Source organism: Struthio camelus, chromosome 2 (genome assembly GCF_040807025.1).
Source record: "Struthio camelus isolate bStrCam1 chromosome 2, bStrCam1.hap1, whole genome shotgun sequence".
NCBI classification, from domain to species: domain Eukaryota; kingdom Metazoa; phylum Chordata; class Aves; order Struthioniformes; family Struthionidae; genus Struthio; species Struthio camelus.
In genome coordinates, this window is record NC_090943.1 from 12,927,037 (window position 1) to 12,941,700 (window position 14,664).

Genomic DNA, 14,664 nt, shown 5'->3' on the forward strand with positions numbered 1-14,664 from the left:
AGGTTTTAAATGCAGTACTGGTATTTAGTCTTTAAACTTAATGAGATTAAACACAGAATCCATCCATAGAATTTATCCTAATGACTGCTTCCTAGTGGTTTTCGGCAGCCAAATTGTGTCACTGTTTCTGCTATGCATGGGCAGTAGCAGTTACTTTTGGAAGAGAAAATAGGCTGGAGCCTGCCCACTGTGAACTCAGCCATGGCAAAACTGCCCAGGTGTGGACAGATTTGGGCAGGGTAGAGCTGGGTAGGCGTGTCCTGGGGGTGCAGAGAGGGATATGCCCAGGGACAGTGGTCCCCCTACTCTCATTAGCAGTTTATGGCACATGCTGTGATTTGTGCCCTGTGGCTGGGCAGTCCCTGCATCTACAGTGGAATGGGCTCTGGCTCAGCTCTGTTCTGGTCTTTGCACGCCCTGTCTGAAGCACCTCTGCTAAGGAAGGCTGTGTTACACAGGACTTTTTCCAAGTTAGGAATTTGCCAGTTTAAACTTTTGGCACCAAAAGGATGGTAAGCTCATCAGCTGGAGCGTGGATAGAAGAAGCACAAACAGGCTTTCTACTGGTGCAACTTCTCTCCTTTCTCTTTAGGAAAATGATGTATCCGTTTTTCACTGGTAGGAAAGTAACCGTTGCGTCTGAGGTTGTGGTGAGGGGATAGAATACGGGGTTTATTTTACCTATATTCAGTTATAGCCATACAACTTATGTATGTAAATACAGTTTGAGACTTATAATTAGTAAGAATCAGTCATTTTTTTACCCAAGTCACAAATCCATCTTGGGTGGCAGAATGAAGTTAGTTCAAAGTGTCTTCTTCCATGCAGAGAACAGCACCCTGCAAATGCCGTCCTTACCTCATCCAGATACCTAATGATGCAAGTCCGAGCTATGGAAATGCAACTGCAGCAAAGTCTTAGCTTGAAAAAAAAAAAAAAAAACATGCACAGCTGCTGCTCCTGCCCTTCTGTCCTGCAGAATGAAACTTGTGCGATGGTACGTGCAGGCTCAGCATCGACTTCTTCAATATTAATGAGCAAAGAGCTGTGGGGAGTGGAGAGCTGGCTGGGCTCCCTGAGAGCCATCGGATTTGATTTCGTCCTGGAACCAAATCTGTCACAAGGAGGAGGACAGGAAAATTTCTCGCTAGACAGTTTTTGCTGTTAGTATATATAGTTAGTATATACCTTGACAGTGGTAAGGAAACGTTTTGGAGACAGTAACACCAGTGATCTTTATCAGGACTGGCTGGGGTAAACCGTCTCAAGGTACAGGGTCACGGTTATATACTAAAGCATGTTGGGTGGTGTCAGACAGGCTCAATATCACTTTAGTTGGCTGTAGCTGAATACGATAGTTTAAAGCAAGAGTGAGCCAAGGCCACCCCACCAATGCAGATGTCTTCTTCAAGGAGCTGCACTGCACTGCTTCCTACCTGTTGTCAATCATTTTAGTTTTCTTAAGCAGCTTTGTTAGCGTGTCTCACGCAGTGCGTGTTTGCAAAGACATATTTAATTTTTATTAAGAGGCTTTGAGAGTAACCTGGAAAGGCTGAGTTAGAGATGGACTCCATTCACTCTTCCAGAATAAGACTGTGCCCCTGTAAGGATTCTTCCATACTGAAAGGCACATTAACCTCTCATTTCGGGTATATAGTCCCTGTGAGGAATCTAATCTAAACTGAATGAGAGTGGAAAGAATTGTCCAGAGAATTGCAGTGGGTTTGTATAAAAATACTACATATTTGCATTTTTGGAGCATTTAATTTCTAAGCCACAGTGAAAAACGGTCAACAAACAATGAAAGAACAATTTTACTTGGCATTTTATTCACTTAACAGAAACATTCACTTATCTGATATCACTGAAGTGCAATTTACAGTACTTAGCAGCAAATTCACATATGTAAATTCAGATTTATTTTCTTTTGTTGTCTTTTTTGTTTCTTTTTTTTTACAAATATTACAAATGTACATCCATTAGTACAGTATTGCCATTCACTCATGCGTGTTATGTACATAATCTTCACTTAAGAATTACTATATAGCAAGTTTTCCTTTGCTTCAGGAAATGCTGAATGTTAGTTTTATGTGCTTCTGGGACGTGGTCTTATCACTTTCTATCACTGCACATAATAGAAAAAGTAGACAGCTAAGGTCATACTCAACCCTAGTGCAAGCAGGGGCAACTCCAGTGCCTTCAACAGGATCATCAGATGCCTACTGACAGCAGGGACTTAGTCTGGTCCCCACTGCTAGATCAATTCTGGCAGTCGAATCCAGGATTGCATTTATGTATTTCTTGCAACAAAGGATAATTCAATCCCACCACACTTCTTTTTGTCCTTAGCTGCTGCCTTTTGTTGTCCCATTTGCTGCAGCACTGGCTGGGGGAGCATTACGTGTTTGTGGAGCTGGAGTCATGCCAGGCTGAAGGAGGGAGGGGAAACAGAGGAGGGAGCCTGGAGGTCTCTCACATGCTAGATAAAGACTAACTTAGGGAGGGAAGGCAGAAGACACGACTTCTCCCTCCTCATGGTGTCCCAGTCCCTCCGTTCCCACAAGGCGGACATCATCAGGGCTTACAGGCCTTGCAGATGGCCCCAAGGTTGGGCTGGGCAGGAGGTGCACCACCCTGGACCGCTTTCTGCTCAGGCTTTTCTCTTGGGGCCCATGTTTTTCCCCGAGCCCTCTGGGACACACAGATGGCATCACAGGGCTACGTGCCCTCCTATGCCCCTCTAGCACCCTGTGGCACCCCTCTTTCATGCCTTGTCCCAGGCCTCATGCCCGCTATGGCCCCGTGAGGCCCTGCATGGCCCCACCACGCACCAGGAACACCAGGATTTTAAGGGAAGGGGCCATGTGAGGGCAATGGGGAGCTCCAGAAAGTGCTGAAGATACTCTGACTGTTACTCAGAAGAGGTCATATGGACAAAGTGGCTACCACAAAATCTTTGCATTATTCAAACACCTCAGGTTCTTGGGTATTTTACTATTTCTACTCTAAGGATTTTTTTTTTTTAAATATTTTTGGTAGTTAATATGGAATGTATTATTTTGTTGAAAAGGTTTCTGGAAGGGGAGAGCTTTGTTTTATCTAATTTAAAAATTCTAGTTTATCACAATTGTTTTTATACAAGACACTATAGATACATCTTGTAGTTTATAATCTAAAAATAAAATCTCATCAAAATACTGTAGCTATTCTATTGTGGGCATCAATAAACAATGTATTTATTGTATATGGCTCTCCAAACATGATAAACCCTATACAAAGAGCATCTATCTTTATTGATAGGAACAGTTTCCCGTGTAAAGGAAATTACATGGAAAAATATGAGCCTTGTGTTGTTTGAAAAGTAACTCAGCCTGACAGTTCTGAGAAAATACCAAGACAATTATCACAAATCAGTAGCAGCATGTTATATACAGATTTAAAGAGAATCACAGGAATAAAAAGAAAACAGTAGTTATATACCCGCAAATCCTGTCATTTAAAAAACCAAAACCCAAAAGAAATTTACAGAGTGTTTGAAGGTTGGTTCTGTAGTTGGACTGTCAAAGCTTCATTCTCCCATGACTGTATTTTCTGCCTTCTGACGAAGTTTGAGATTGTTCAAAGTCATAGTTATGAAGAAGATATTTAACCATGAGGCACTACTCTTCTTCTAACTGAAAAACCTCACCTGCTTTTCAGACTGCAGTTGCATATGAATAATAGCAATACTTAGCATTTATATAGAGCTAGAATCTGAGAACTCTTACATTGAGTAAAACCTTACCCAAGACTGTGGTGCCATCTGTTGTAATTCTGTCATTGGGGCAATGTGCAGAGGTAAAACTCACAGTAAGAGTGACAGGATCTGGCTTACATGGTTCTTTATGACCAGAGCATGCTATTCCTGACACGTTCCTTAGGTGTGAAGCAGGTAAGTAGTGTTATCCCCATTTGACAGATGGAGAAACTGAAGCACAAAGGAGCCGAGCATCAGATGTGCCCTCTAGTTTGGGATGTCTGGGTTGTGGCTACCCAACCCACTGAGCCAGGGTGGAGGTGCGCCCTGCCGCAGGCACTTGGGCGCGAGTGGCCCCGTGAAGGGCAGCTGCCTCCGCAGCGACGTAAGAGGGAGCCCTGAGCGGTCCTGCTCTGAGCTGGTGGCTATGGGTTATGGGTTACCAATTGGGCCTACATAATTAAAGGCAGCAGCATGCAAAACTCACCATCACTGAAGATTTGGTGAGAAGCAGTATGCCCAACGTGTCAGAGGGGGTAAGTGTAAAAATGAAGGGACTCCTGATGCCCAGCATTGTGCTCAGATCCAAAAGTGGAAAATGGAGTTTGAAAATGCTGCATATCTTTGAGGCCCAAATTCTCCCTCACAAATTTAGGCAGCTAGGAGGATGATTTTTGCATAGAGGATAGACATCTTTCTGTGGATGATTATGGATGCGCTGTGACCTGCTGTCATGCCATGTGCCTGGGGTACTTCCATGTTTGCTTACTATTTTCCATGATTCAGTGATGATTTTTGCACTGACTGTGTGAGGGAAAACAAACTCTGTTTGTTTTTAAACAGGCAGGTGGCCTGCCAGCATCTGAAATCAAGATGCTGCTTGGGTTAGCAGCAATACCAATTGCAATAAGCAGCAAAAAGCAGAATCTTTGCTGGGGATGGCATTATAATTTCGTAATTGGGCAAGTACGTTCTTGAGAAGAGGTCATGAAAAAGCAGTTTCTATAAGTCAAGTTCAGTGCATTAATCAGACATATTTATATTTATGTATTTCCGGTACAGAATTAGGATATTCCCATGGAGCTTGATATTACATGTGGGAACTGCTTCGGTTCTCTCAGCTCACGTGTCCTGCCTCGCCTTCTCTCCAGCTGATTTGATCCAGTCATGTAGCAAAGGTGTCAAGTGATTTATACAGTTAGTAGAAACTGATCTTGCTCTGGGGGTTTCTTCACCCAGGTGCCCAGACCTGCTTTCTGAAACGCTTTAAACAGCTGCTGCTTGACAGACTGGTATGTCTGAGGCACCAGCTTTGCCTCACTGTACACTGATGGCATGTCTCCATGGCTTGGTATTCGCGTGCTCAGCTGCAGAACAAAAATCAGGGAATGGGGAAAAAATAAAATAATAATAAAAAGTCAACTGACAAGCCAAAAGGAACAGGAGGCTTCAGTAGCCGTATAATCTTCCTGTCTACATTTTATAAGCAACAAACAAATGATCGCTGTGCTTTATGTGTTTGCTTTTGGTTTAACGACATAAAAAACAGCAAAGCAATGAATGCCTGTGACATTGTTTCGTTTTGCAAATTGTGGAAGGAATGCAAAGAGGAAGGAGGTAAACAGCCTTGCCTTCAACTGGGCATAAGCCGTAGCAAGGGTCAATGGCAAATTGGGGTGTGCTTTACAAAGACAAAAATCCACTTTTCAGTTAAGGTGCTTTTTAGGGGGAAAAGAAAATCCTTTCTGGGAATTCTAAGCCAATGTGTTTAATTTAGTCTGGGAAGCCGAGCAGCTCAGTGTTTCAGACAGTCAAAAGAAATACTAAGAGACAAAAGGAAGAGGATCTCCTCCCCCTTTCCCTCCTAAATCCCTCATCATTGGAGATGCTGTGAAACCTGCACAAGATCGGGCAGAGCGCAAGGGTCAGGATCCGTGCAGCCCGGGGAGCCGCGGTGCCGGGAGGGAACACGGCTGCTGCAATAAAGCAGAGCGCTCTGAAGGGAAGCCTGAAACGCCAGCCAAGAGCTGTCTTAGGAGACAAAGACGCATGTCTGCAGCCTGGTAATCACCCGGAGCACACACACAGAAGTAAGCACCTTTTGTTTTGCAGAAGGACTAAATAAATGACCTTCTCTGACCTGCCAAAGTCTTAACACAGTCAAACCAGCAGCGAGTCTTTGACATTATATGAAAGAAATCAAAGTCTGGAAAATGCCTTACAGCAAGCAGATAGGTGAAAGTCCAGCACTTACAAGCCAGGGAAATAGCACCCTGTCGGAAAAAAAACACCCTCAAATACAGCCTTTGTGAGTAAACAACGCTATTTTCCTCTTCTCTAAAAAGGAAAGACATTGAAAGACAGATTACAGAGAAGCGGCTAAAATGCAACCTGAAATGAGCTGGTCTGGTTCGCGTGGAGCTGTCTGGGCACGCACCAAGGATTTGCCCTCATCAGGGATGTACTGGCTTTCACCAAGGAAGGGAGGGTGACGTTGCCAGCCCAGGTGTAAATGGGTGACCAGCTAACATATCCAGTAGCTGGATATGTTAGCCCCTCCAGCTGCCTGCTCGCTCCCCAGGGACGGAGACCCTTCCCAAAACATCTGGCAATTCATCCTGCCGTCTCTTCAGGCGGCATTCCCAAACACTTCCTTTTGTCAAAGGCAAAATGCCCTGCTCAGCAGCGGGCTCACCTCGTCCTGCACTGCCTTAGCTCCCGTCTCCGGTGCGAGCTAGGAGCACTTCGGCTCTCCTTGCCCTAGTCCCTGTACTTCCCTGCGGGCGCTGCCCCAGTGCCCATTTTGGCCCAGGAGTCATTCCTGTGAGGATGCCTCCAGTTTGGGTCCCAGCAGGAGTGCTTCTTGCCCCCCCTTCCAGGGCCAGCTGCCATACAAGAAACAGAGCTGGGACCTACGCCACCGAACTGCAACAGTCACCAAGGCATAAAGCCTAGGCTAGCCACCTCTGCTCCCATTAGGGTCCCCGTTAGGACGAATCATGCCCGTGACGGGAATGGATGAACTCCCCTTCCCTACGTCTCCGGCAGAGCAGAACCACCCCTTGGGGCTCTCTCTGGCCCTGCCCCACCACTGTTCCTCAGGCCAACTTGTCCTAAAAGCAGTCGCCTCGTCCTCACGTCTTCCCCTCCCCTGTCCTTTGCCTTCCTAAATGACTTTGCCAGTGGAAGTGGCTGCGGGCTTTCCTGGCATCGCTCTGTCTTTTTTTTTTTCACTCGTTTCCCCAAAGGAATAAGGATTTGAATACTAAATAAAAACTTTGCTTATTGTCCTCCTCCTCTCCCATCCTATAAACGCTAGGGGACAATTCTTGACAAGCCTCATTATAGCAAAATAATATTATAGCAGTAAAAGTAGGCAGGCTGGAGAGGCACTTCACATATTCCCTGCTGCTTTTTGTGGAAGTGCTGGAGTCTGGCTCACCACCGTGTTGTCTGTGTCCTGTTCTCCCCTAGCACTTCCTCAAAGAGTCAGACAACAGGGAAAATGGTGACTCCAGAAGCGGGAATAATGAGAGGAAAATGCCTCAGATCATTTGCCAGCTAATAGATTGCCAACTCTCATTCATTTAAATCGCAGCATTGAGTAAAAATTTTTAAAAATATCCTTTCCCTATCTTCTTTTGGAGCCTGAATGCAGAAACAGCCGTTCTTATTGCGTTAGTCCCATTTCTGTTTCACACCCCCATCTCCTTGGCTCCATGCTTGCTAGTCAGAAGAAGGCTTCCCAGGCATTCACCTACCCCCGGCAGGAGATGGCCGCCTACTGCTTCCCACTGCCTCTCGCTCTCCTTTCTTGTCTGTACCCTTTTACTCCCATTTCCATATTCCACACCTAGCTTTTTCCTACATTCCCTACATTCCTAGGCTCCACCTTGTAGTTTTTGGCCATCCATCTGTCCTGCCACTGTCTCCTGTCTGTGGGAAGGGTAAAGTTAAGAGTGAGGGTATACTGTCTTCGATGCCATTTCAAAAAAGGGGAGTTGGTAGCCATCTTCTCCAGAGACGGCTGCGCTGGCTATCAAGGGATGTTGACTGTTTTCATTCAGTATAGCCTGTAGTTTTAATGCCATTAAATTGTACCACTGCTGAGTGTCATGAAATGTGAGAACGTTCAGTGCCTGGCAACTTACCTTGGGAGGAGCAACTCTATCATTACATGGCTTTATCAGTATTACGGGACACAGCTGGGGGAGTGGGGAAGAGGAGGGGAAGGGGCTATCCACAGCATCTGCTTTAGTCGGCTAACTCTGGCGAGATTTGCAACAGTTTTAAGTTAGGGGTCTAAACCCCTGGTGTAGGCAATGAAGTGAGGTAGGTGCCTCAAAGGCAATGACAAATACTTCTGTCAGACCCCAAAGATCTGACAATTTGAAAACTTCCCTCAGATACTAACAGATACTTGTGATGAGACACATTAAAAAAAACCCAGCTGCAGGTATATGAACATTTACACTGTCCTGGCATTTCATTACTAATTTGAAAATGGCCCCGATTGCCAAGAATAGCCAGAATGCCCATTTCCCCTTCAAACCTGCATGAATTTCTGCCGTTAGATTTCTGTGTGCTCTCAGCTACGGAGCTGACCTCCTGCCGGCACACAGCACATGATAACCTCCACCCGCTCCTGGTCCTCACCAGGGGGAAATGCAGGAAACCGTTGGACTTTGCACTTGCATCAGGAAATTGCCAAAAATGGTCAGTCCCTGGGTAAGGATTAGCCCACCTTGGGACTGGAGACAGCGTCTCTGTCATTGCGCCAGACCTACCTTTCCGTAAAGCTTTGCCCACCGAGCGAAGAACATGCGCTTGCAGAGCCGCGAGGGACTCCCGCAGTTCCGCTTTCCCGTGGTGGCGTTGATCACCTCCAGGTCGGCGGTCCCCGCGATCCAGTTCACGCTGAAGCTGGGCGATTTTCCGGGCTGCCGAGCCTCGGCGTGACTAACCCCTGGCAGGAGAGAAGGTGACTCATAATTTCCAGCCCTCTAAACTTTCAGAGGCAGCGAAGGTGTGGCAGGTCACTGTGCACTGCAGATGCTGATGTCACCGTCAGTTAAGTGTTACCGCTTTGAGCACCTTTCAGTGGCATAATTTAGCTATTTGTATAGATCTTTTTCCACTTGGCAGGCAAACCTTTCGTTAGCCTAAAGAAAGCCATTAAATTGTATTGCATGGTATTGACCGCAGTGTTACAGTGGCTGAGTGAAATCTTTCGGAAAGGCTTTAATGTGATAACTTTTATCTTTAAAATGACCCACGCAGCAAACTGCTTTTGCCATGCGTTCCTCAAGGCGAGCTTTCTCTGATCCTGTCTATTTATCTGGTATGAACTGCTGCAGCCTTCATTGCGATGGGAACTGGATCTTTGGTGGTATACATGGGGGATAAAACAATCACAAAACATGCATCATCACAGACAGATTTGGAGACCTAAATTAATAAAGAATGTGCACATATCAGAGGCCTGAACAGAAAACTCTTGCTCCCCACCTTCTGTCTGCCTGCCAGATTCCTCCCCTAAATGGATACATCAATCTCTTAAAGAGCTAGTTAGGATCCTAAAGGCGATGTTTCGGATGCAGCTTACTTAGTTTTAGACAGCTACAGTGATGACATCTTCAGTTACCCAGGGTTCCCTTCATATCGTTCACTTGGCCAGTTTTAGATGTCTGAATCTTGCCCTGGAGTCCACTGCGCACATGGTCCTCATCTCCCTTGATTCTGAAGGGAGGTCAGGGCTGCAAGGTCAGACATAAATGTGTGCACGAGCAAGATGTAGGATCAGGTAAATTCCTGTCGCTTCTTAACTAAAACTATTTAGCAGAGTTCGACCCTTCTGTCATTCCCATTTCTTTCCTTCCTCTTTTATCTGGAACTAGGGAAAGATGAATCTTTGCAAGAAAGTAAAAGGAATAAAGAAAGTGGCTGGTTTGCTTTCCAGCACAGGATGAATGCCAGAGTGGACATTAGTGCTTTTGGGAGCAGACAATCAACATTTGGAGCTTCCCAGCCTGGAAAAGACAGGATAACTTGAGGCACTCTGAATATTTTGGAAAACGTGGGCATTTGATAGTGTGTTTGGATCCAGCTGTTGATTCCCTCTCTACTAGTTTCCTATGCATACCACTGGCCCTGCAAACTTGGACAAAAAAGGCCATCCAGGTGAGCTGGCAGCTCAGGACTGCCCTACTGGGCAGGAGCCGCCTGGCAGAGCCGGCCCAGTCGCAGAGCAGAGGCCAGGATTGACTTTTAGCCCATCCTGCCTGGGCTAGAGCTGAGCTCCATATAACATCTCATTGTTTTCACAGCTTGATGGCGAACTGCTTTTATTGTTCCTTGGTGGGCTGCAGCAGAGAAAGATCCTTTGCACTTTCCACTGAAGGATTTCAAAGAACTTTTGCAGAGGGAGAGAAGTACCGATTCAGGCTGTTTAGAGAGGAGTAGATTAAAGAAGGGAGATTAAAGTCAGCACTTTCCCACCTGTGCACAGGGATAGCATTTTTAGAGCAGATGCACACCATGAGCTTTGGCTGATTTCACTCAGAACTGGAGGAGATCGGTGCTGATGGAAAACACAGCATTGGTGGCTGCTTTTGGACATGCCAAACTCCGTAAGCTGCTCAGCGAGCTGGGCGAGATCATGGGAAAGGTGAAGGGCGGCATGGCACCTTGCCTCCAGGAGAAGACCGCATTGTGAGGATGCGCCAGAGCATGGGAATTAATGTGGGAGAAGGATGCTCTCTTTCTGCTCCAGATACCTGCCAGCACAGTCCACTCTGCCCTGAGAGGCAGCCACAAGAACCACAGGGACATGGGACTGAGCACCCACAGAGTGAGAAAAGTGGCCGTTAAAGGGAAAAAAATAATATGACGACGCAACCGCTGAGTAGTATTGGCAAAGCTTGCACTGGAGAAGTAGTCTCGGTCACCGTGAAAGAACTCGCTGCAGCATGTAGAGGAGAATTACAGTTAAGTCATAACCTCACCCGGGATTTGTATACACATTCATGTCATATTAACACCTCTTTCAATTCCTTTTTTTCTGAGATAACAGATCAGTTTGCATCTAAAACTCCAGCTCACCTTGGCAACAGACTAGAAGCTGAAAGCTTGAAAATCAGATAGCTCTCTATTGCTATTCAAGTACCTCTATACTGACACAAACAGATCAGAATCTGCTGTTTGACACTATGCACCAATCTCTGTCAAGATAGCACCCAAAAGCTTAAAGGGTTGAGTGCCAAAAAATACGGCAAACGTTCAGATAGTTCCTGCCTTGCAAAGACGCCACAGGTCGTTAAATCAATAAAAATGCTGTGAAAACACTGACCGGGGAGAAGAAGAAATGGAATTTGAACTGACAGGAGCTTTGTGTAGGTAGACGACCATGAACCATTCCAGGGAAAGGCACTGCAGCACACCCGGGTGATCCTTGCAGCAGCGAGCAGCTCACATTTGTGTGCAAGCCATGCAGGGGCTGTGTGAAGGGGCACCGGGGCAAGGCAAGGGCACGTCCGCATGGCACATCTGTGCCTCCCGTCAGAGCAGCCGTGCTTGCATCAGGCTTTCCCCTGGGACAGTCATCTGCGCTGACTGAGGGACAGAAGTCCTGCAGGGTTATTTGATCAATAAATGATAGTCTGCTGCTACCAATGATTCACTCTGGGGACCAGGAGAGAGTGTCCTCTCCCGTCCCGTGGTAAATGACGTGTGCAATGGAAGGGGATGCAAGAGAAGGGGGAGAAGCCATAGATTTCATTTGGAAATCAGTAAAACCTCTCTGGCGGTTTTTTCCAGGGAGAAGTCCTCCTTGCAGGGGTATCACAGTAGCATCGAGAGAGGCAAGAGGGAGAAGCTGCAGCCGTTCATGAGCCCTGGTGCCCTTCCTATGGAGATAATGAACCCCTTCCCCGGTCCCACGGACCAGTCCTCTGGAGGTGGACGCTTGTGGAGGACGTCCGCAAGACCAGCAAATTTGCTCCAGTGTCTGTGCAGGTTAGGCTTTCATGCTTTGTTTTCTCAGCTGTCATATACAAATATACATATTTACATCAGTAGAAGATATTTTCACATCTGAACGCAAGGGTGGAAGCTTAAAAGAACACACTATGAGACTCGTGACAATCAAATGGGACGGCAAGCCTGGATATATTCTCTGATTATTATGTTTTTGATTCTTTTTAATCATTTAAAAAATATTTTTTTTCCTGTAAGATAATTATTCTGACATTATTTGAAAGGTAACTCCCAAATAATAAGGATTATTTTCTCTCCTTTATGTAAAACACCCTGCTGCAAAATGACACGATAAAGAAAACAAGAAGAGACTGTAGGAAGTAAAAGGAAAAAAAAAATCTTTGTGAAAATGACATAAATTTGAGTGTTCTGGGATATAAACTGAAACCTGTCCCCATTCTCCTCCTTCTCCCAGCAAAACCTTGTGCTTCCTTAGAATACCCTTCAGATTAGCCTTAGTTTTAAGAGAAAAGGCAATAAAAATGACACAGGGTTTTTCTCTCTTCTAAAAAAACCCACCCCAGGGTAATCCCAGTGAATGAATGGATTTCCATCTGTCTGAGGCTGGTGTGAGCGGAAAATCTCAATGACCATTTTTCCGAGGGGCCAAGGAGTTATCTCAGGATACCTCATCCCACACTGTGACTCTCCTTTCCATTGAAACGTTTGTACTGCATTGATGAGATGACAAAAATAATTGTCATCCTTATACCTGAAGGACACCTGCAAATTAAAATCCTTTGCTTGCTTGATCCCTGGGAGGAACTTGGAAGGTGGAATTGCATGGTCGATGGTTGCTGTAGTTTGGACTTTAACAAATTCTGAATGGCTTTTGCTGGGTGCCCATTTTATTAGTCACTGAATATGTTGTTGGCAGTTTTCCAGGTAAGAGAAAAGTAGCATAAACCTCAGCAATGTAAGTTTTTTAGTCGGGGCTGCAGTATCAGCTCCCTCAGATGTGTGGGGGAGGGAAGATTACAAATAATGACTTGAGAGATGAAAACAATGTAGATGGAGGGAGACAGATTCCTCCCACTGCATCTTCTTGTTCAAAGAAAACCCACAAACAGAATGGAAAGCAAAGAGAAAGTTCTCCAGACAAAAGTCTCAGAGAAGAAAGAAGCCAGCTATGAAACAAGCAGATATTTCAAGTGACAGTAGGACTCCTTTGATGAATTTCTAACTTCTTTGAAATCTCTGACAATGACTCATGGACATAGGTATGTGCTTGGGGCCAGATAAGAGCCATTAGGCTCCTGTGCAGTGCCAACCCAGCGTAGCAGTAACTGCGCTGTGGTTATATCCCTTATTAAACCTCTTACTGCGTTTTCAGTCCTTCAGCGCTTCAAGTGCGTTTCCCTGTACCCTGTGGAGACACAATGAAAGTGGATGTCATTTTGGTCTTATGTATACTGGTGACGTAGGTAGTCATATGATGCTATAGGGCTGGTAGAAACCACACAGGATGCCATCATGTGCCCCAGTGGGAGACCCAGAGGCCTCTGGTAAGTAGAGGCATGTTGCCAAAGTAACAGCGAGGTTTGGAAAATGGGGAGATTTTCCTGGCCAGCTGTGGGTCCCTTCCTCCTTCCCATAACGAGTGTTTGGGATGAAGAGGAGGAGAATTGTGGGAGGGACAGAGTGCAGCATGGAAGCTTGCAGTCTGGAGAGCGGAGTTTCCCAGATACTTGCATTACACAGTCTTCTCTTTGGCTGGCTGCACTGCAGAGTTAAAAATGGAGCTAAGCTGTTCAAAAACGGATAAGCCTTTTGACCTACTCCCCTTGTAAAATATACATACACTGTATGTGCTAAACCACACAGAACCTGAGAATTTCCCCGGTGGCTAAACTATCACTCCTTCTTCCTCGGCTAAACTAATTTTGTCATAAGGACAAATAAAAAAAGTAAAGAAAAAGAACATGAAATAGATAAAAACCAGCACTCTCATAACTTGGGAACCTAAAGGACTCTGTGAAAGGCAATGGTGTACTCCACTGAAGCATCCTCACCTCTCATCTCTGTATCCCTGACATCGTATTGTCTCAGCGACTCCTCTTGAGGAACAACTGTCAGAGCCTGCGAATAAAATAAGGATCTGATCCTGTTCAGAGCTGAAGGTCCTTAACACTCACAATCCTCATGAGGAACTGAAGGCTTTCAACCTGTTATGGGACTTTACTAGGATGCAGCCAGAAGGCTGCTGCCTGGTTTTGGGGGGGTTAAGGAAGCAGAAGTTGGAGCCATGGGGAAGAAAGATCTGGAGACAGAGAGAGAGGCTGGGATGGAAAAGTGGCAGCAGTAAAAGTGATCTGAAAGATATCTGGAAATCCCTGAGCTGCTTGCTGCAGGACCACTGGGACCAAGCCATGCTTGTAATATCACAACTGTGCAGTGCACCTAGTGATACATAGGGGGCAGAAACCTTCCCCTGCCCATGCTCGTGCCCAGGGACCACAAGGGCTGCACGCATCGTGGAGAGCAGCCTTGGCGGGCAGCAGTGCCTCTCCACGGTCTGCCAAGAAGGCAGGGCCTCTGACATAAGCAAACAGCCCTTCTCTTTTGCCTGTCTGCTCTGTACGTGATTGCTAGCAACTAGTGAAGGAGCAAGGGCTCTGAGTAAGGCGTACTGAAGATGGGTTGCATGCATGGGGCTAGGCTTCAAGGGGCTGGTTCTCCTGGCTGAGCACATTCTCCCACATGAGAGAGATTGCTCAGCATGGACTGGTTTGCTGTGGTGGGTGGAAAGCAGAAGGCTTTTCAGCCTAGGCAGAAAAAAAAGTGATTGCTCTGTGAAACAGGCTGTGAGGGAGCTGTTTATCTTCAGAGTAGGGCTAGCACGCTACGACTGCCCTGACAACAGCATGGGGCCTGTGCGGTGTGGTGGGTGTGCC

General features: G+C 46.1%; 1 protein-coding gene across 1 annotated transcript in view; it reads right to left on the reverse strand.

Moving 5' to 3' along the window:
• Window positions 1-1,956: 1,956 nt before the first annotated feature.
• ADARB2 (adenosine deaminase RNA specific B2 (inactive)) overlaps window positions 1,957-14,664 on the reverse strand; it is a 325,000-nt gene continuing 312,292 nt past the window's right edge. Inside the window, exons 9-10 of the mRNA XM_009683959.2 lie at window positions 8,524-8,702; window positions 1,957-5,103 (exon numbers count right to left, since the gene is read on the reverse strand). Of these exons, the coding sequence (XP_009682254.1) occupies window positions 4,927-5,103; window positions 8,524-8,702 (356 nt within the window). The 3' untranslated portion in view covers window positions 1,957-4,926. The remainder of the gene's footprint in view (window positions 5,104-8,523; window positions 8,703-14,664) is intronic.